The sequence below is a fragment of the Clarias gariepinus genome, chromosome 9 (assembly GCF_024256425.1).
Source record: "Clarias gariepinus isolate MV-2021 ecotype Netherlands chromosome 9, CGAR_prim_01v2, whole genome shotgun sequence".
NCBI lineage: Eukaryota > Metazoa > Chordata > Actinopteri > Siluriformes > Clariidae > Clarias > Clarias gariepinus.
Genome location: NC_071108.1, coordinates 16011384 through 16032288, shown reverse-complemented (window position 1 = coordinate 16032288; position 20905 = coordinate 16011384). Strand labels below are relative to the sequence as shown.

Genomic DNA, 20905 nt, shown 5'->3' with positions numbered 1-20905 from the left:
AAGGAACTACACATAAGCTCAAGTAATCTCCAAAGTGAATCATGTTTATGTCTATCTTAGCTAGATTGCTATATAAAATCCACAATGGCAACATTGTGCATGTTTTTCCCACAATGCCAAACTTGTAAAGGCACTTTGGTGGGAAACTGTGACTGGTGACTGTTCGGGCATTTAGGCCCCAGAAACTTTGTCGCACTTTTCTGCAGACCTGCTTAGTTCCTGTGTGCTTTGAGGAGTTTTGTGTTCACTGCCCTCCTCAGGAAGTCTTAACACAACTTATCTGATGCCTTATACACCTTGGCTGATCGATTCAGAAAGACTTTTTTCTTGGCCTGTTTGTTTCGGTACAAACTCTGATGCCGTCTAGAGAGAGGTGTTTTTACACTGGGATCATATAACATTTTAATTAAACTTTTGACTTCTAAATTATGGTATTTCAGATGTAAAATTTTTACATCGGATGAATTTATATGTTTCACAGCTATGGGGGGAAAAGGCCTGCAATCACAAACTTTGTTATTCCTTACATGTAAATGACTTCTTGATTTTTCACACTTATAAGCCAATTATAATTGGCTTTTTGATAAGCTCAACTAAGTTAATTTTACTAAATGATCATGGCATAACTTTTCCAAAGCAAACAAACACACACACAAAATTCAATTCATACAGAGTTCATCTTTATTGAAAACTGTAAGCAAGTCAACAGCGAATAAGGTAAACAAAAACAAAAAAACAGTTGATGAAGTAACTTCATCAGCAGTAAAGTATCTTTGGTATCACTGGATATTCTGACAAACGGCTTTGTCACTTCGTTACACATTAGCACCATCTTCTTTAAACTTGCAGAGAGGATGCAGAGCTGCTTAAAGAACATGAAGAACAACAGTACTAGCCATGGATAGCAGAATTAACTCAGCGATGGTTTGCATTTGGAGTACAAAACAAGAAACAGTTTTGAGTTACATGACTGTATGAGGAATTTCATTCCACACAAATGCTGCCAAGACTAACAAGGTAAGCTAGTCTGCATGATAAAGGTAAAATTGTCAAGTTCACAGGTTGTAAACTGTCAAGTTCACATTGACATTGGCCTGCACAGCTAACACGCCAGCTACGCCAAAGCTCAACTGTAAACCGAGTATAAAATAGTCTTACCCACTTTACTACTGACAGAGGTACGGGTGTGCTAATTGTAGGAGATATTAGGTCAATGTTTTATCAGCTTAAAATGCCAAGTGAGGTTTCCAAAAGATCATTTATAAAGGGGAAATTTTCCCTAAACGTTATCCTGAAGACATATAAGGGCATTGAATCCATTTCATAGTTTGCAGCTTTGTTTCATCTTAAAAGTAAATATTCAAAACTATATATGTGGATATATGTGACATGTGTAATAGTCTGTTTTTAAAGCCATATTTTGCAAACACTGTTTCACAGTGACCTCTAGACTTAGAGGAAAAAACATTCAACACTCAATTCAGCCACCGGCATAAATGGTCTAAATGCATAGGTTAGGAATTTTTAATAAAAAGTGAAGGAAAAAAATGCCGTTGTTGTTTCCTGCTTATTATTTTTCTTTAAAAATTTTGTGGAGATTTTACCTGTGGCCCAGAAAAGAAATCAGCCTACAATAAAAGGCCACAGTAGAAGTGCTAATAAATACATTCCCATACAATAGCTCTGAATTAATAGGTTTCACTTGTTCGTTCTGGGAAAAATAGAGATGGAGCCTTTGCTGTAATTCTACTGATGAGATGATGTTTTCTTTCAGCATCGAATTCCATTACAGAGATTCTAATCTGCTTTACCTTTGTTATTCCGATAAAGTGTCATCCTACATAAACAAAAAGCTGTTTTGAAAAGTCAAGAAATCAGTTTGAAATCAATATTTCAATGTTACTTTCTCATTATTCTGGAAACAAGGTTTACATCATGTTTTAATACCGGAACATAATGTTTTTTGTTGTTGTGAATAAAAAATAAAAAAGAAGGGGAGGGGGGGTTTGGGGGTGGTTTGCTTTAGTTATATCTTTGAGGTAAAGCCAGTTGTACTTGCCACTTTGAATACTTTTTTGAGTAAAAATTGCCAGTTTGCCTATTTTTTTGCTAAAACTGTTTTTAAAAATATTACACAATGTACTTAATGTGTGTTTTGACAGTTTCAATATTTAGCTTTTATGGTTTGTGACTTTAAAAAAAAAAAAGTTTAACCTTTTACAAAAACCAGACTATGATGGAGAAATTTGTATAAAGTTTTCTCCTAAAAGTGAAATGTAGCAGATCAACAGAATGAACGACATGCATGGCATAAGTCTATTTGCCCTAAAACCAAGAATCAACAAAAGTTCCAAAGGTATTGCGGTATAAAACATGGATATCTTTCCTGTTTACATTGTAGGGAGAAAACATACCAAGACATCTGCTTTTTGGGATTCTCTCATACAGATGTTGCATCTGTAAGCAGTAACCTAACTGACATCTATCACTTATGCCATTTGTCATTTGATTGTCAAAGCAAATGACTGCATTCAGGATCTTGAAGGACGCTGCCTCAGAGGGGCGTGATGTCATCATGTTCGGCCAAGATCCTCCACCACAAACACTCCCTTATTTAATTTGAAATATGGTGGGAAGCAGGTCCAACCCTCACTCTGTAAGGGAAGGGACCAGAGATGAGATGGGCCCAGCCTATCAGTGATTTTTGTTTGTTTTGTTTTGTTGTTTGTTTGCTGGTTCTTGCTCTTCTCTAAGGCTTCAAAACCAGATTTAAGAGAAGAGGACAGCTCAGTGGTGTTCTGCTGAGCAGGCATACTGGACCCCTTGTGTTTGTGGTTGGGAGTTAGTGTCCCCCACCACTGCGGTTCTCTCCACTGATCCAGTCCAGGGCTATGAAGGTTAAACTCATTGTCATGAAGATGAAACCCAGGGCTGTGAAGCAAATAGCCTGAAGGGGGAAAAAGATGGCATATGGACAGTTCTCAAAAACTTGTCAGTAAAATCCATTTTAAAAGGTTTGTTCTTATTTTTTAATAATTTAGTTTACCTGAATTTTTGGTCTTGAACACAATGGCTCCTGGTCTGTTGGGATAATGCGTATATAGAATAAACCCGGGAGGATAAAGATCAAGCTTGGTGCAGAGGTGGCGCCTGAAGATGAAGAAACACAGCATTTTTAACATTCATGGCAAAATATTTTTCACTGATTTAATTTTATTCAAAGCTAAAAAAGGATAATCATATATAGCCTACAAATAATCTTTTTGACAGAGCCTAAATTTTTTTGACAGAGCCTAAATTTTCATTTAAAATTTTAGTTTATTGCTCTCCAAGGGGAAATTTCTACATACCAATGATGCCAAAGATGTCTCGAATGTTGGGTACAAAGATAACAAGCAAATTGACAGCAATAAGGAGGCAAATGGCAATGGAGATGTGACGAGCCCAGTGAAAAGGCTTCTCGGGGAAAATCAGCTGCAGTAAAGCTCGCCGAATCTGCATGAAAATTACACTTATTTTAGCATCACTGTTCATTGTTAATATTCTTTAAGAGTTAATCACTGAACTTACACACTGAAACAGAAATTTGAAATGATAAAAAAAATAGGCACAGACATTAAAAAAAAATTACATTTATTATGCCTTATACTGTCCTGTACTGTAATTGAGCGCTGTAGCTCAATTCTGGATCATGGTTACAAAGGTGTTGCAACAGCAGAGCTCTGACAATAATACTGGTGACAAGGTTTATATTAAGGCACTCGGGTCTTAGACTACTTTCTACAGGCAACCTTCCGCAACACTAAACAAACACTTGTGCTGAAGCTTTGTATCAAACAGTGCTTTATTGCACAGTGATCCTAAACTTGTTTTTACCATCTGCAGACTGTTGTTGATTTATTGCAAGTAAAGTGAATAACAGTGTGCAAATAGCAATAAATCTTTTATAAATAGAGTATTCTTACTGGAAAGAGCACCACAGGCACAGTCAGTGTAACAGCCACCAGTACAGCGAGTCTCACACACAGGATCAGTATATCCAGGGGGTCGACTTTACTGTAGGTGTGCAGCAGCTCTGTCTCTGTACTTGCTGTTCGAAACAAACAGATTAAAAAAAAAGTTTACTTACAAGTAAGTAAACAAGTAAGTGACAAGTTCTGTGAAAAGTAATTCACATAAAAAAATTTAGACCAAAACATACTGGAAAAATGTGCAACATCCTGGGAAATCTTTTCATATGGTGAAATAAATACAAAATTACAGGTTTCCTTAAACTGAAATATGTTCCCCTTCTGCCTGTGTCAACCTCAAGTAATGCTAGGGTTAAGTCTGACGCCAGAGAAAACTGGCATTTAGCGATACTTTTATTTTAACCAAAGCATTAAATTGACTGTGTGAGGGAATAAAACTAAGATAGCAAAGTTTTAGGCTGTTTTTATCATATTATTTCAAGGGTGTTACACTAAAATATATGTATGGGTTCTCCAAAACACATTTTCCCTGGCCAGCACACAATTAACAAAATGGCTGAACATTTTTTTAATATATAATGCACTGCACAAATAAATATAAGGTCTGCCGAGTTCAGATATAAAAGTCTTACCATAAAAGGTGAGGTATCCAAAGATGGCGGTCAGCAGGTACATTACGAACATGCTTAGGATTGAAACATTGGCGATGGCTTGCATGCGTCGCTTAGTGGGGCTGTTAAAGAAACAGAAGAAATTCAAATTTATATCCAAAATAGTCAATGTGAATAACTTCTTTATGAAACCGTTATCATATTCCTGCAACTAATCTTCAACTTGACTTACATGGTTAATATTTGAAATTCTACATTTATATATACTTATTTGCACTGTGTACTTCTAAACATACTTGCGCAATTCTGTGTAGATAGGCAGCACTTCAGGGTGGCAGACAAATGCAAAGGCCAAAATTGGAACTGTATAGGCCGTCTGCAAAACATATAGAGAAAAAAAGTTAGGTGAAAGCAGGGAGTAAAATTAAAGTAGAGTAGTCCAAGAGAATTTATCTGAAAACATTAAACAACTTCCATACTGTCACCAGTAACTATGGTCAAGACACCAGCAACATAGTGGTTTGACTTTGATGACTGGAAAATACTTTAGATAGTAGGGATGTAATGGTACACAAGTTCATGTCATACTGGGTAATAAAAAACATTTCCAAACAATTTGGATCTCATCAATCTACAGTGAGAAAGATTATTCCCAAATGAAAAGCTTTCAAGACAGTTGGCAATCTTCCCAGGAGAGGACATACAGTACTAGCACATTCACCCAAATTCAGACCGTGCAAAAGACTGTGAAATGCGTAGAAATACAAAAAACACAAGAACTACATCTCAGACCCTACAGGCCACACTGAGCATGTTACATGTTCTAATACATCTCAGTACCATTAGAAGAAGACTGAACAGAAGAAAGCCTCTTCTGTCTAAAAACAAACATGAAAGCACAACAAAGGATCACTATAAACTACACCTGAAAAAAACTCAAGACTTCTGGAACAATGTTCTATGGACAGATGAGCCTAAAGAGTGGTTGTTTGACCCTAATAACCTTAATAACTGTCATACTTTGGCCTTAGTATCATGTTTGGAGAAACCAAACAGCATTCCAGCAGAAATACTGTCAAACAAGGCAGTGGAGGGGTAAAGAGTCTTTGCAGCAACAGGACAATAGTCTGTTGAGCAAAAGCAGACTAATGAACCTACATCAGAATGGTTGAAAAATAAAAGGTTTTGGAATAGCCAACCCAATTGAAATACCTCAAATGAAGCAATGCTGTAAAGCAGATTTGGGTAAAATTTCTATGTGAAAGACTGATGAAGTCAAATGTAAAGTCAAGGAAACAATTCCTTTCAGTTATTGCTGCTAAAGATGGAACTACAAGTTATTTAATCATGGTCTACTTAGTATTGCCACATGTTTTTTTTTTTGTTTTTTTTTGCTTAACATGACTGTATATATAACTCCTTTAAAAATAAAAAAGTTGTACTTCTTCTATTTCTGGCTTCGTGTGCAGCTATGTTGATTTGACATCACTTTGTGACGCATGTTTTTCATTTTCTTATGAAATGCTTCCCATTTACAGTGTATAAAAAGCATAGTTCACTGACTTGTCCCAAAAATAGTAAAAGCACCATCATCAGTAGTAATTAGTGCAATTTTTTTTTTTTTTTTATCTTTAAATGTCCCTTATTTTAAAGACCCATTATTTGCATAATTGCAGCACAGTGGCGTAATGGTTAGCACTATTTCCTTATACCTCCAGGGTTCAGGTTCAATTCCCACCTTGGGGTCTGTGTGCATGGAGTTTACATGTTCTCCAGGTACTTGGTGGGTTTCCTTTTTCCTCCCACCTGGTGTTCCCAAATTGCCTGTAGTGTATGTGTTTTCAATAAGAAAATGCTCAGAGAAGCATGACTGTATTATGAGTTCAGGAAATTATGGCTAGTTCATAATTATGTTTAAAATTTTATACTTATTTTTTTACTGTCCTAAAAAAAGGTTTAAAGCCTGCCTTCAAATCCAAAGCACATACCAAGCCGCAACTTTTCACACCGTTTCAACCCTACTAGATAGCCTCTGACCTTGGATAGATGTAACATGATTATATCCTCCCCTAACAGATGTAAAGGAGCTCTGTTTCACTGACCTGCTGGTTGACAGTAAAGAACTTGGCCTTACAATTTTCTTCTAATAAAATATAACTGTTGTTGATTGTGGTGTTATTGTTGATATCACCCAGAGGACAGGGGATATTGAACTTCTTATAGATGACCTAGATCAGGATGACACAAATAAGGAAGAAAAAAAGAAAGCAGAAGAATGATTGGTTACAGAAAACCTGAGTAACAGTGAAACTAAAGTAAGGTAAACTCTCTAATCAGATCATTCAAAATTCTTGTTGTAGTTAAATTGTGGCTAACCATTTAATCAATTTCTGCAGCATTATGCTTCAGTTATAAATATGATGAGGTACAGTATATAGGTATAAATTATTTCTGTGAAAAAAACATGATGTTTGTGTCCCATTTAATACTTACAGAGATAAGGAAGAAAACCATGCATGTCAATGAGAAGCCACTGGTGTAGCCCAAGTACCCTATAGACACACATGCAACAACTTCACATTAACTGTACTGAACTTCACTCTACTGTATGCTTATATATTTCTATTACAATGCTGACATTTTTTTTTTATTCTGCTAGAGACCTTTCAAAGGACTATTATGAATTTATTATTATTTCTCTACTTTTCTATTTCTCATCTTAATGTTTAATTTGGGTTTTTTTCCCCTCTCAAAAGACCCAGACTTATTGAACAAAGGTAACATTCAGAGTTTTACCATGCATGGTTTACCATAATTACCAAGCAAACAATTTACTGTTCCACAGCCAGTTGCACCATCTGATGGTAATTTTGGATGTAATACAGGGGGTAAAGCATATGTTACTGCAAACCATACACTGTGAGCAGTGTGGTGTAATACTTCAGCTGCACCACAGAGACTTAAGGCACGTTATGTGTATCATGGAAACTGAACATCAAAAAACTGTGTCAAAAAAAACTGAGAGTGATGTATTTCACCATCAAAAGCAAATCAGAAAAAATATACACCATAAACAGGATATGCAATATTCATGACAGATATGCAGTGAAGGGGTTAATGTTTTTCTGTCTTGGTGTAACTGTACTTCAAACAAGTTCTCTCCCTTAAGTCTCCTGTATTTGTATTTGCATTTGTTCTGCTTGGGCTCTCGTACAACAAAGATATTTTAATAACAACCCAGTGGAATGAAAGACAGCAAAATGGTAACAATTCGAATTTGAAAGCATTTGAATAACGATGGAATGTATAACATTACATTAGTGAAGAACAATTTACATATACAGTGCATCCGTAGACTCATTGCTGAGAATCATTCAATTCTTCCTGTATATTACATACGGAGGTTTTGCCATGCTTTGCGCATGCACGCCCAATTGAAAATGAACGAATTACTCTCCGAGACGACTCGTTTATCTGAACGAAAGAACAAATCGTTCATGAACGACCCATCACTAACTTGGAGTCCACTTGTGGTAAATTCAGTTGATTGGACATGATTAGGAAAGGCACAGTGGAAGAAACTGGAAGTAAGTGGAAGAAGCCTATAGGGTAGAAGCCACTCCTTAGTAAAAGGCACATGACAGCCCGCCTGGAGTTGCTAAAAGGCACCTGAAGGACTCTCAAACAGAAACAAAATTCTCAGGTCTGATGAGACTCTCTGGAACCTCTACCATACAGGCCTGATTGGTGGATTGATGCAGAGAAGGTTATCCTCTATCCACAGAGGACCTCTGGAGCTCTGACAGAGTGACCATCGGGTTCTTGGTCACCTCCCTGACCCTTCTGAGACCCTTCTCCCCCGATCGCTCAGTTTACAGTAGATGGCTGGCCAGCTCTAGGAAGAGTCCTGGTGGTTTCGAACTTCTTCCACTTACGGATGATGGAGGCCACTGTTCTCATTGGGACCTTCAAAGCAGCAGAAATCTTTCTGTAACCTGCCCCAGATTTGTGCTTCGAGAAAATCCTGGTTCGGAGGTCTACAGACAATTTCTTTGACATCATGCTTGGTTTGTGTTCTGACATGAACTGTCAACTGTGGGACCTTTTATAGACAGGTGTGTGCCTTTCCAAATCATGTCCAATCAACTGAATTTACCACAGGTGGACTCCGATTAAGCTGCAGAAACATCTCAAGGATGGTCAGTGAAAACAGGATACGCCTGAGCTTACATGTGCTTTCTCAATTAAACTTTTTCATGTTGTCATTATGGGGTGTTGTGTGTAGAATTCTGAGAAAAAAATGTAATTTAATTTATATTATAATGAGACTGTGACATAATAAAATGTGGGAAATGTGCGCTGTGAATACTTTCGGATGCACTGTATGTTGTTCTGTACCATGTCAATCATATCAATTTTACCTATGACATTTTACATTTACATGTGTTTACATTTTCATTTACGGTATTTATAAAGAAGTGCTTTGTGGTGAGGGACTTAGGTTACTCTCATTCTAAAAACCATCGTGGGGAGGTTAATACAATGTACAAGACAAGGATTTTTTATTTTTTATTTTTTTAATATAATTTTATAACTGAGCAGTGCTAGATTATCTGAGGAAGTATGTCGCAGGGCAGGATGTGATTTAGTGCTTAATGTCTTGATGTTTGGTGTGTGTGTGTGTGTGTGTGTGTGTAACAGAAGACTTACCAAGCTGTCTCATCAGAGCCAGTGGAAGAATAATACAGATTGAAACAATGATGATCAAATAGTTGCCATTCAGGTACCATTCTCTGGATAAAAACAACAGGTTATTTACAACTAATGTTACACAAAATATTACATGTTCATTTTATGTGATCAAAATAAACTAATTAGTAAAAGTACTAGAAAATTGATAGCCCCATTTTTATGTAACATAGTGTACATCTGAATGAATCTTATAACCCAATTGTAAAAACTAGACACATTTTTTTCAGGGCCATTAGCACAGTTAGATTTGCAAAATTATATAATCTGTTATGTGTTTATTGTAAATACAATGTGATAAATGAAACACATTTGTACCACTGTTGTGATGTCAACAACCAATAAATATCAAGATCATAGGCACGACCAGCACCTCAGCATCATTAGCTACAATCATTTATCTTGCAAACATTTTGATTATGAGCCATAATAAGTCAGTTTTGCATCTTACCCAGTGTTCTGATGAAGACCCAAGAAGGTTTGAATGACCAAAGGTAACTCATATTTCACAATAAAGAGATAGCTTGACATTGCTTCAAAATAGAAAAACATAGGCAGATAAGGAGAGATTAAAAATACAGTAACTGTAAAAAATAAATAAATATATAAATAAGCCATCTGCTTTAATGCACATAATTATAGGATTTAGAAAATGTGAACATTATTTATAATATCGGTCTGGATCACTGTGAGCTATGGATCTCATAGTGGGGCCTCAAAGCACAGCCAAGAGTCCTAAATGTTTGTAACCATCATCAAAGTTATTATATTTTGTATGATTATTCTGATGTATTGAGTTGGTTCCATTTCACAAAATCTCAAAAACTCACAAAAAAGTATATATGATTTACCTAAATAGAAACCTAAAAAGATTTGTAGATGAAGGTAAGTTTAAAAAAAATATTATAAAATATATGATTAATCCTTTTGCATAACATCCCCACCTGGGTACTGTATGCCACTGTCCTGCCCAGTTTGTCAATATTTTTGACATAGACAGAAACACTGCACCAGAACGCTTTATAGTGTACACCTTCACTACGGAGCAAATTGATTTAGTTTGCTACAAAAGCTTGTCATTAACTTAACAAAACATTAAAAATCTAAACATTCATTTTTGATGTCTAGGTTTTTAGATGTCTAAATTCTTCTATGCCAGAACTGGAATAGGTATAGGGAAGGACGTAATGCAATATGACAAATCACAACAGCATTCCACATGAGAAGTGGTGTGTGTGCTTTTAACATGCCTCATGTTTCAAGCATACTGAAGGCAAGCGTCTGGAAGAGTCTAAAGCAGGGTACAAAAGTAACCATGGTAAGATCTAGCGAAGGAAACATAAAGTTGATTTATGTTGCAGGGGTTGTCAAGTTTATTTTGATATGGTGTGGTTGAAAAATATTTTCTTAGTCATCATTTTGGCTGTGCTTTTTTTATGGCTTGGGCATCTATGAAGCATTTCATGGCTTAATCCGTGGACCTGGCTTAGCATCTGAACTCTGGTTTTCTAACTTACCCCCGATGTTGTGCATTGTTATGACAACAGCTGCCAGTATTTTTCCCAGGTGACCGAATGCTCTCTTGCCAAGCTGTTCGTAAGCACGAATACCTGTGTGCAGACAGAAATAGTCAGCTAACTTACAAAGCTTGAGGCAAAGCAAGGTTTAACACATGACAAAAAATTCTTTGAGTGGAGTTTCATAATATTATTGCCTTAACTTACCCACAACTCCAGCACTTGTCAGAAGGAGATGAATAGAATAAGAAGAAAGAATAGCAATGCATATCAACAGGAACCTGTAAAAATGTTTGGGACAGAATACAAATTAGTGCACTGTACTGTAGTGTGTGTATTCGGATATGCTTCCCGTTAGGCCAAAATTTGGCACATGACTCTAGTGTGTGTGTGTGTGTGTGTGTGTGTGTGTGTGTGTGTGTGAGAGAGAGAGAGAGAGAGAGAAAGAGAGATGACAGCACTTTTTCCAATAGGCAGTCCTATAAACCTTGCCAACTATGCAGCTATATTTAATGTTGCAATTTGATTTGAGAACCTTGGATTTCTTCATTATCACTGCTCACCAGTTAAACACACAAACCTTCTATTTTACAGTGAGCTGTTTATTTTCCAAAAAATGAGAACACAGCAGGTTCCTGCTATTAGTAGTAGACTTGTCTAGAAAATATGTGTTATGGATTGAGCGTGCATTACAAGGTGCTATTGAAAAGTTCTAGCCTCCTGTAATATTTTATATCTTTGAACACTTTATGTCCCTCATTACGAAATTATCTTGGGGAAAATATACAAATGCTGTTTCTAAAAGCTGGTTAGACAGCACACATACTGTAGATGTGTGTTCAGTATCGGACTTTAGTAATCTATGTGAAATTTTAAGGAATTTAACAGTATTTTGCGACATGTAGTGATACAGTGCTGAAGCAAGAGTGCACTGGTGGTGCAGTGTGCATACTTACAGGAACAGGATTATGCCCGTGTTGGACATGGCATATGACAGTCCCAGGATTCCACTGCCCATGATGGCGTTGCTGAGGTTAAACACAGACATTCCAAACGAGGTCTTCCCATGAAACTGCAAAGACAATACACTTACAATTTAAAACAGGCAGGTTACATTTTTATAGCAGATAAATGCATATTAATATACTGAGGATAGCTCTCTCGCCCTCTCTCTCTTTTACTTACGTCTGTAAACTGAGGTTTTTTTTCCCCGTCACTCTTGTGTGGTAAAAATGTTTCCTGCTCTGGTGTGATCCTGCATATTTAGAAAGAAGAAAAATAAATCTTAATGAGAAGATACACCATATGCATTATTTAATCATCAAGGTAAAATGCTAAATAGTTTGCTGCCAATCTACTAAATCCTTCTTTTTTTTGCAGAAAGGATTTATTTAAATGTTATTTATTCTGGAATCATTTCTTTTTATTCCTTTTTATAAAAGGATACAGACAGTAGCACTGCGTTACTTTTCTGGTGTTGATCGTTATGTGATTATTTCAACACTGCCACAGTTCTACTTACAGTAAATGTTGTATTATTTGAAGTTTTCCAACAAGCAGGCTATGATCAAATAATTAGTACACATACCCATCTTCCAGAGGCTGAAAATCCTCCAGAGGCTGATGGTGTCCATTTGATAGTTTCTGAAGTTCCATTTTTTAATAAGCTTCCGTTTATTATTAAAGAGAAATGAAATACAGTAAGCCTAACTAAAGCTGGTTTGAAAAAAAAGTCTTTAGTGTTTATCTGAAAGACAAAAAAGCAATACAGGGAACATTTAGCTTTTCTTTCTTTTCTTTTACCAAAGTTATTTTTAACATCTACAAAAATGCATTAAACATAATTAAAAGTACCATTTTTAAAAAATTTACATAGTTGATTAATGACATTCTTTTTATTTTTATTGTGTCTGTCTACCGAGTTAAACGCAAAGGACTGGATGAGTTCTCAAGCTGGAGGCAGTTGGAGTAAAAACATGAGCTCCATGTGGCTTCATTCCCACTCTCCACAATTTGATTGGTTGATCAGAGCTCATGTTTCAGGAGAGGACCTGAGCCTGGGTTACAGACAATTTTTCATTCCTAATAATTTCCTTACACTTGCCAGGCTTAATGTTTTGCAGGGAAACATGCATCTTTTCCAGGATGACCATAAAAAAGTTTCATTTTTAGTGAAGGTGATAAAAACCTGTGCTGAATAAAGTAATATTTGTTTTCTCTCTGTGGTGGTCAGATGTTGTGAAAAGCTATGGGAAAACTCAACACAGCACATCACTGTTCAATATGAAATTCATACTTAGACTCAACCTACTGTTTTTTTCCCTGTGCTCGAATTGGCTACGTGGCTCAGAAGCCAAAAGTTTGGAGTTTGGCCAGACAAGCCTGCCAGCTGTAACTCCCACACACTTTTCTGAGCTCTGCCTAGTAGACTGATGTCTAGTACATTTAATAAGTTTTGCTTCATTGCCTTTCCACACTTGACCATTCCCATGCTGGTCTTTCCATATACACACGTACATGTAAACATACAAATAGTTGACAAATTAATGAAAAATAACATGAAGTGTGTTAATGTTAATAATAAAGTCGCCCTAAGACACTAGAACAGCTCGGAACAAATCAACATGCATTGACTCAGATTCTACAAGTCTCTAGAACAATATAAGACGAATTAAAACTTTTCTTCAAAAAGATTGACCCAGTTAGTGATTGGTAAATATTTTGGTTAAAGACTGCTGTCTCACATCTTCCATTTTTCATATAGAAATATACTATAAGTATTTTGGTTTGGGAGTAAACATGAAACTAATAGCAAATGGTTTGCTTCCATTGTTTACTAATTAAACCCCTCAATGAGCTCTTGTGTTCTGTGCATGAAAAAGATATATATCATGCTACGGCACCACTGTCATTAGGCTAGAAATGTTTAGGATTAAATCATCAACCAGAATAACTTTGTACTAGTTTACAGTAACCCTTTCCTCTATATAGACAAGTGGACAAAAACATGCCAGCAAAATGCCTTCACAGCAACACAGAGATTTTTGCTGCTATTTTTTTTTTTAGCTTTCTGTATGAGCTTCATGTTACTATTTCCAACATATCAACGAGGGAAGGAGATAACATTATGCCTAGAATGCCTAGAACATTCAACAGCAAAGAGTCAAAATATTAATAAAGTTTATGCAAGTTGGATTACAAATCTAGCATGTGTTTAATGAAGGTAAATATATCATGAGAATTCCAATTGCAAGGTTAGGAACCGGTTCAGAATATATATATATATATATATATATATATATATATATATATATATATATATTGATAGATAAATAAATAAATAGGTAGATAAAGGTACCAATCCATTGTAGGGTACTCACATATGCACACACACACACACACACACACAGGCACTACGGGCAATGTGGGAACACCAATTAGCCTAATCTGCATGCCTTTGGTTTGTGGGAGAAAACCAGAGTACCCGAAGGAAACCCACCAAGCACCTCGAGAATATGCACTCCACTCACACAGACCCGTGGCAGGAATCGAACCTGGACCCTGGATGTGCAGAAATAAAGCTTTAGTAATGTTTTAGTGTGTATTACATGTATTACCACGCAACAGCATGTTCACTTTTTTCTATGTGATTTTATTTACTCATTAACAATCGTATGACATGCCCTTGTATGTGTGTTTGGGTTTCCTATTATCGTTGGTTAGGCATTGGTTTTTCTCTCTTTGTTTTAATCTTTTTTCAGTTAGCTTTGCCTCGGATTCGACTGAGATTGACACTAGGCTTGGGTTTTACTTGTCTTTCCTTATTATGTAGGTTACATGGACAAAGATTTTGTTACAACTCTAGATAAAGCACTATGAGAAAAACCTACCTTAAAGGCCATATAACACCATGATAAGTGTTTACAAATGAGTAAAATGATCATTTGAAATGCTGCTATAAAATTCTTAAAAGAAACACCTTGGTCAGTTTATCTGGCTGCACAAGTTTGTGATATTTATTAGGGACCTACCCACATATATTCCCAATTTCTACCCCTTAACAAGTCCTTGCTGCCAAATTAATTAGCTTACTATACATTTTCTCAGCTATTTTAATTACAGGGTGCAGATGAATATATGAAAGAAAAGTAAACATCAGTGAATCGATGTCTCGGACAGACCAAAATAATATAAGCAACAAAAGACAGACAAATCTGAACCTGTCCTTGTTTGGCCCTTAATGCACCTTATGCTCTCAGCTACCCAGCATAACTGGGTATAAAATTGTAAATCACTGGAAATTAGGTCATTCTAATCTGATTGATTGCATTACATAAACATTCACAGACAGGCTACACATATCCACCATAATAATCAAAAGCTGAAAATCTACTACACACAAAAAAGGCTTTACTCCTGACCCCCATGAGTGTAGATCAGACTATTTTTGTATGTCCCTACTTAGTGACACATGATACAGCCAGCTCTTGGAACTGTTAGAAAATCCTTGCTGTATCGAGCCATGTATTCTGTTACCCTGTCACACACAAAGGTGTAAAATCAGTACTCATGCACTCATTGCCCTGAAATATCAGGATTTCACAGCTTTACATTTACTGGGCATAAACAACAACTCAGCACTGCAAACTAAATATTGTGTCTAGCAAGAATTCACTCTGAAGAAAAAGGATTTCCCTTACCAATTTATGAACATTCTGTGATGAAAGCACAAACAAACGTCACTATGCATTGACTATCAGGTTATATTCTCTTGCAAGAAAGAGTTATGACTAGAATTATATCATTTGTTACCAGCAGATAGCCATTAGACCTCAATCATAGGCTTTTTGATCAATTTTTTAGATATTCACTAATAATTTAAGATAGTTAAATAAGTAATAGTTTTTGTTAACTATATTAATTCTATTATTTATTATAATATGGTAAATTTGCTAATTCATTAAACTTTTATGGATTACTGTATGTAGGGTTTATCCTTTTAGCAGAGGCAGTCATTGTAAAAACAGGTAAAACATAACCTGACCAAGACGAGAATCTGTTCAAACGATGAGACATATTTTGCACGATCGCCAGGGGTAAAATTAGTTTTAAATTCTTGTCTGTACTAGTACTACAGCCTTCATCATTTCATATTGTTCACTTCTTCATTTCAAACTGTTTCAATATATTAATACCTGTACCGAGTAGAAAAAAATTAAAAAGAACATTTGAAAAACATTTTACATTGTGTATTGCGAAAGATTAGTTTTTATATTTAAGGCACAAACTTTAACATGCTTATATGAAAATTTCCAAAACTTGCTTATAACCGTTTTTGTTAGTATAATCATTATTATTATTATTGTTATTATTATTATTATTATTATCTAGGACATAAAAAGAAGGATGCACATGCTCAGCCTCATAGTATTTATATAGGCTACAAACCGTGTTTGTCATCTCACACATAGCTTGTCTTAGCCACTGTCTATGTTTTTGGAATCATACAGAATTTAATAAATCATCACAACTTATTCTGGCAAAAAACGTCTGCCTTCCAAAAACTCACAGTACTAGATATTAGTCAGCTACAGCGCTTTGATGGAAGCTTGCCATCATGTTAACAAGCAGTAGTGAATGCTATGTTACTGTGACTGGTTTTGGAAGACAGCTGCTCTCCACACCTTAAGGTATGGCACAAAGAGACTGAATCTTTTAGTGGTATACAGTTCTGGATTGTACAAGCCTACACTAACCCATGACCATATTTATATTGTAGATGCCATGATCAACAATATGACTCAATCTAGGGGGGGTAAACAAATAGAGTGACTACAAAAAGCACACAATCCTTTTATAGACCTCTTGTTCATTGTTACTATCGAAAATATCGAGTTAGATAAGCATTTCAACCCATGGCATGCTCATCGAGTATCATTTATTCATTTTACACCTACAAACCTAAAACTCTCTCTGTAACACCTCTCAACTATGGACACTAGATCCAATTTCCGAACATTTATTGTGTCATCATGTTTAAAAGCTGTTGTGTCAAAAGCTATAAAAACGGATACATAGAAGTGTGTGTACACAGAAGTGAAGCAAAATCACCAGATCACTTTCAAAATTATACATGCTGTAGCTAGCTTTAAATTTAATGTAATGACAATATCAATTCTGCATGCATTGTGTCTACCTATTTTAGCTACTTAATATTATTAGATCCTTAATATAATGCTTGAATATAATAAAATTCTAATATATAATATATTCTAATATAATATCTAATATATTATAAACTAATATAATGGTTACAAATGTCATGTTGAGTCATGTTGAGTTATATTCTATTGTAATGCTGTACCGGGCTTGTTTTGCAGCATTTTCCAGTTTCTGTTGGTTTCCCTTACCTTTAGCCTAATCTTGTCAATGTAAGTTCTCAGTTCTCCCAAAGTGTGTTATTAACTTGGCTGATAATGGACACTTAACTTTTGCTCCTTGAAATATATCATCGTTATGGTAAAAGTGTTTCAGGTCAATGGTCTGTTGAAACATAAGCAGAGGGGTTTTGAAACTAGTGGTGGCCATATATGCACATGCCAAACAGGTGCAGTGAGTTTGTTTTAGCACATTTTTCTCATTTCTTCACACTAAAACAGTTTAATCTAGATCACAACTCTTACTTGTCTTGCTTTATTGTTATTGGCATGTAATTGATGTTTATTTTTAGAGACAATAGCAACAGATTCTCGATAAATATAAAATATACAGCTACAAAAATGTTACACATTTAAAATAACAAAGCAGAAATGCACAATGGGGCAAAAAAAACAACTAAGCAGCCATTTGGCCCCCTGTCTTGGCCCCCTGGAGTGTTTTGAAAAAGGCTGTGTTCTACAGTATATGGACCACCTATGTCTTTTGAGCGAAGCTGTATTTCAAATTCAACTGAGCTGAGGTAAAAAAAAAAAGTTACCTACAGAGTATGCTTGGTAGTTGGCCAAAATCCAAAATATCTGGAATATATATTAGTTCTGCAAGTTGGATTGTATTTACAGAACAAGGGACCATTGAAACTTAAACTGCATCTGAACCAAAAAAAAAAGAAAGAAAGAAAGAAAGAAAATCACTCAAAATCTCATGGAAATATCTGTCATTAATCTCAACATATGCCAACCACAAAATGTCTCTTCCGTTCACTAAGAGGAGGAGCAAAGTGGAAGGAGGAGTAAAAGGAAAAAAAAAAAAAAAAAACTTTCTGATGCAAGACTATCCTTGTTTTCTCACCCCTCCTCCCAGTGCCTCATAGATCAAGACAAAAAAAAAGCAGTCCAGACCCATGATCCCTTGAGGCAACTTACTCCGTTTTCTCTTCACAGCCTGTAAGTCACTGGGCATCACAGGACCTTGCAGCCCCACAAATAAGTTAACAATGAGCTGCAACAATGTCTGACTGAAATCAGCATGCTATTTACTTAACCTTCTTAACACTTTGTTTAAATGTTTAGGGCTTTGATAGACACACTGGGGCGTTAGACTTGATGGAAGAATGGGGGTGCGGTAACACTGATAAGAGATAATTACATAATCACCACAAACCGCCTTCCATGTGCTCAAAGCTCTATGCATATGTAACTGTTGTTAAGAGCCACAATGTTTATGTTCAGCTTTGTTGACTTGAGCAGACATTACTTTTGCCAGCTCTTTAAGTCGAAAGGGGAGGTGCTTACTTTGTGTATGATATGCTCCACGCTCCACACTTGCTGCTCAAGTTAAACAACTCTGTGCTCTCCACCCATTTCACTAACATTCCTTAGTCTTTTTTTCCCCTCATCTCACTAGTTCTTCTTAGAATCTCATGCTTCCTTTGTCACGCAAACACAAGCTTCACAGGAACACTCTAATGAATGGCAATCCAAAGGTCTTTAATTCTACACGTTTTTTTTTTTGTCATGTCAGGATCCAAACGTATTGGGCGTGCCTGTACTTGAAAAACTGTACCCAAGCGATACAAAAATTTTTCTCTTGTCTAAATCAAACAGCTCCAGACATATATATATATATATATATATATATGCTTTAAAGAACTCATGAACGTGGCCTCTAAAATTAGCGTACGTGGTCATGTTTCCATGAAACCATAATGAATGGCTTGTAGTTAACTGGATTTTTTAAAAAAAAAGCAAACAAACAAATAAGTCCTTTTCATTTGGTCTAATCATGTGACTGATCAGCACGAGTTGTACTAAGGGCATTCAAGACATTATTACTGATCGCATGACGACTTGTCGGCACCTCATATTCCTTTTCCATTTCTTGAACTTCCTCAGACACAACCTAGGAGGTTGGATTTGACCAGGACATCCGCTCTGTGTAACTGAGGAAGCCACTTGATGTGAATCAATTGTGCAGGCTACATCTTTAGGGTGAGCTTTATTCCCTCAGAGGCAACAAAATAAATTAGCCACATTTCTTTTCAGTTTCCACTTGATAGTGATTTCCCCTGATAAGAGGGGCTTTCTAAGACAACTTTGAGGATGTATGCTATGTTCTTAATACATAAAACACATAGTAAATTCATTAAGCATGACACACACCTCAGTGATGTTTTGGTTTGCTAAAACAACATGAAGCTCTGTTTATGGTTTTTCCACATGGGCTCTGCAAATGTGGGTGCTACCAGTGTGTAACAGTACAGTGTTTTTGTTTGAGGCTTGTGGTTATACCCCAAAATGAAAATTAGAATTCACTGTTTCATTCCATCAAATTATTCACATCGTCACATTTAAATATCTGTTACTGACAACAACGCCTTATGACTTTTCACAGCGATATATAAACCTAACTAAAGGTTATTCAGTTCATCCATATACGGCAACAGTAAATAAAATACTCTGCATTAAAATCTGCATTCGATTTTAGCCCTTGTTCAGGATCTTTTAAAGACTCCTTTACATTCGAGGTACTAAGTGTGTTCGTTATTCCTGAAGTTATTCAAAATAGTTTTAAAAGTGCAGTGAATATATGTGAGGTAAACAGCACAAGAAGGAAGTTATTGCTCTTGACATGAATATTTAAGGACCACATAAAGCTATGGAGGACTGTCTGACGGGACAAAAAAAAACAAAAACGTTTTGTCCTTTACTGTGTTGTAGGTCTCTTAAGCTTTCTTCTCCCTTGCCTGCAAAACACATTAGCAAATGTGACAAACGCAACCAATCAGAATGTAGTTCGCAGGATTTTTTACTTTTCGACTTTCAAGATTGCAGGAGGAAACAAGAATGTTATTAAATTAGACAGACATTTATATTATAATGTACTCCACTTTTTTTTGAAAATGACTGATTTAATCTTGTGTTCTCATCTAGAGTTTTTAACACCAAGATATCTCAGTGATCTGCGTAAAGTAAAATGCATTATCAAAAATATCCAGCACTTTCTATATATTCTGTAATTTGTATTTTTTTTTTTTTTCCCTGCTCATTTTAACAATCAGGAAAGGAGGGTGTTGTGGCTGTCTCTTTCTACTTCTAGTTTCTACTATTATATCAGAGATATTAGACAGTCAAGAGATCATGAGAAAAAAAGTCTGCTGACAGATAACAATTTTAAATGGTATACATGTGCACGTAAAATTCCAAGCCCTTCCTTTCAAGAACAGCAGTTTGTTTTATGGCACATGCACCCTGGCAAATTAGTTATAAAATCAAAGCCTCTTACCTTTCTTATTACCTTTTAAAGTTGCAGTTAAGGTTTTTCTCAAAGGTTTTCTTGGTTGGAATCTTTGTTGTTACAAGTCTGGTTGGGAAGAAACAAAAAGAAAAGACACTACAGTTCCAGTGAAGGGAGCAAGTGAGTAGAGGGAGAAAGCACACGTGTGGAGGAGGAAAAGAGCTGAAAGGCAGGGCTGTTCACAACTACAGGCTCAAATTTCATGTGATGTCACACATACTACTGAAGTCACTTCTAGAGCAAGTTTAAACAGGACACTTTTTTCTTTTCAGCATGTCTGTACTCACCATACTGTTTTCACAATACTAAATCATGTTAAAATAAG

General features: G+C 35.9%; 1 protein-coding gene across 2 annotated transcripts; it reads right to left on the bottom strand.

Annotated features, from left to right (window-relative positions):
• Positions 1-658: 658 nt before the first annotated feature.
• On the bottom strand, positions 659-20736 carry slc38a5b (solute carrier family 38 member 5b). 2 transcript variants are annotated; one of them, XM_053503925.1, is made up of 16 exons: positions 20581-20736; positions 12437-12595; positions 12034-12103; positions 11805-11920; positions 11056-11129; positions 10849-10941; positions 9783-9864; positions 9293-9375; positions 7076-7134; positions 6685-6810; positions 4879-4958; positions 4604-4704; positions 3966-4090; positions 3351-3495; positions 3047-3150; positions 659-2947 (listed from the first exon to the last, which is right to left on the bottom strand). In XM_053503925.1, exons 2-16 carry the CDS (start codon positions 12502-12504, stop codon positions 2843-2845), a joined length of 1431 nt encoding a protein of 476 aa, XP_053359900.1. In that variant the 5' UTR covers positions 12505-12595; positions 20581-20736; the 3' UTR covers positions 659-2842. The 2 variants fall into 2 exon arrangements, with proteins under 2 accessions (XP_053359900.1, XP_053359899.1); XM_053503924.1 differs by having other exon boundaries at positions 20569-20730.
• Between the last annotated feature and the right edge of the window lie 169 nt (positions 20737-20905).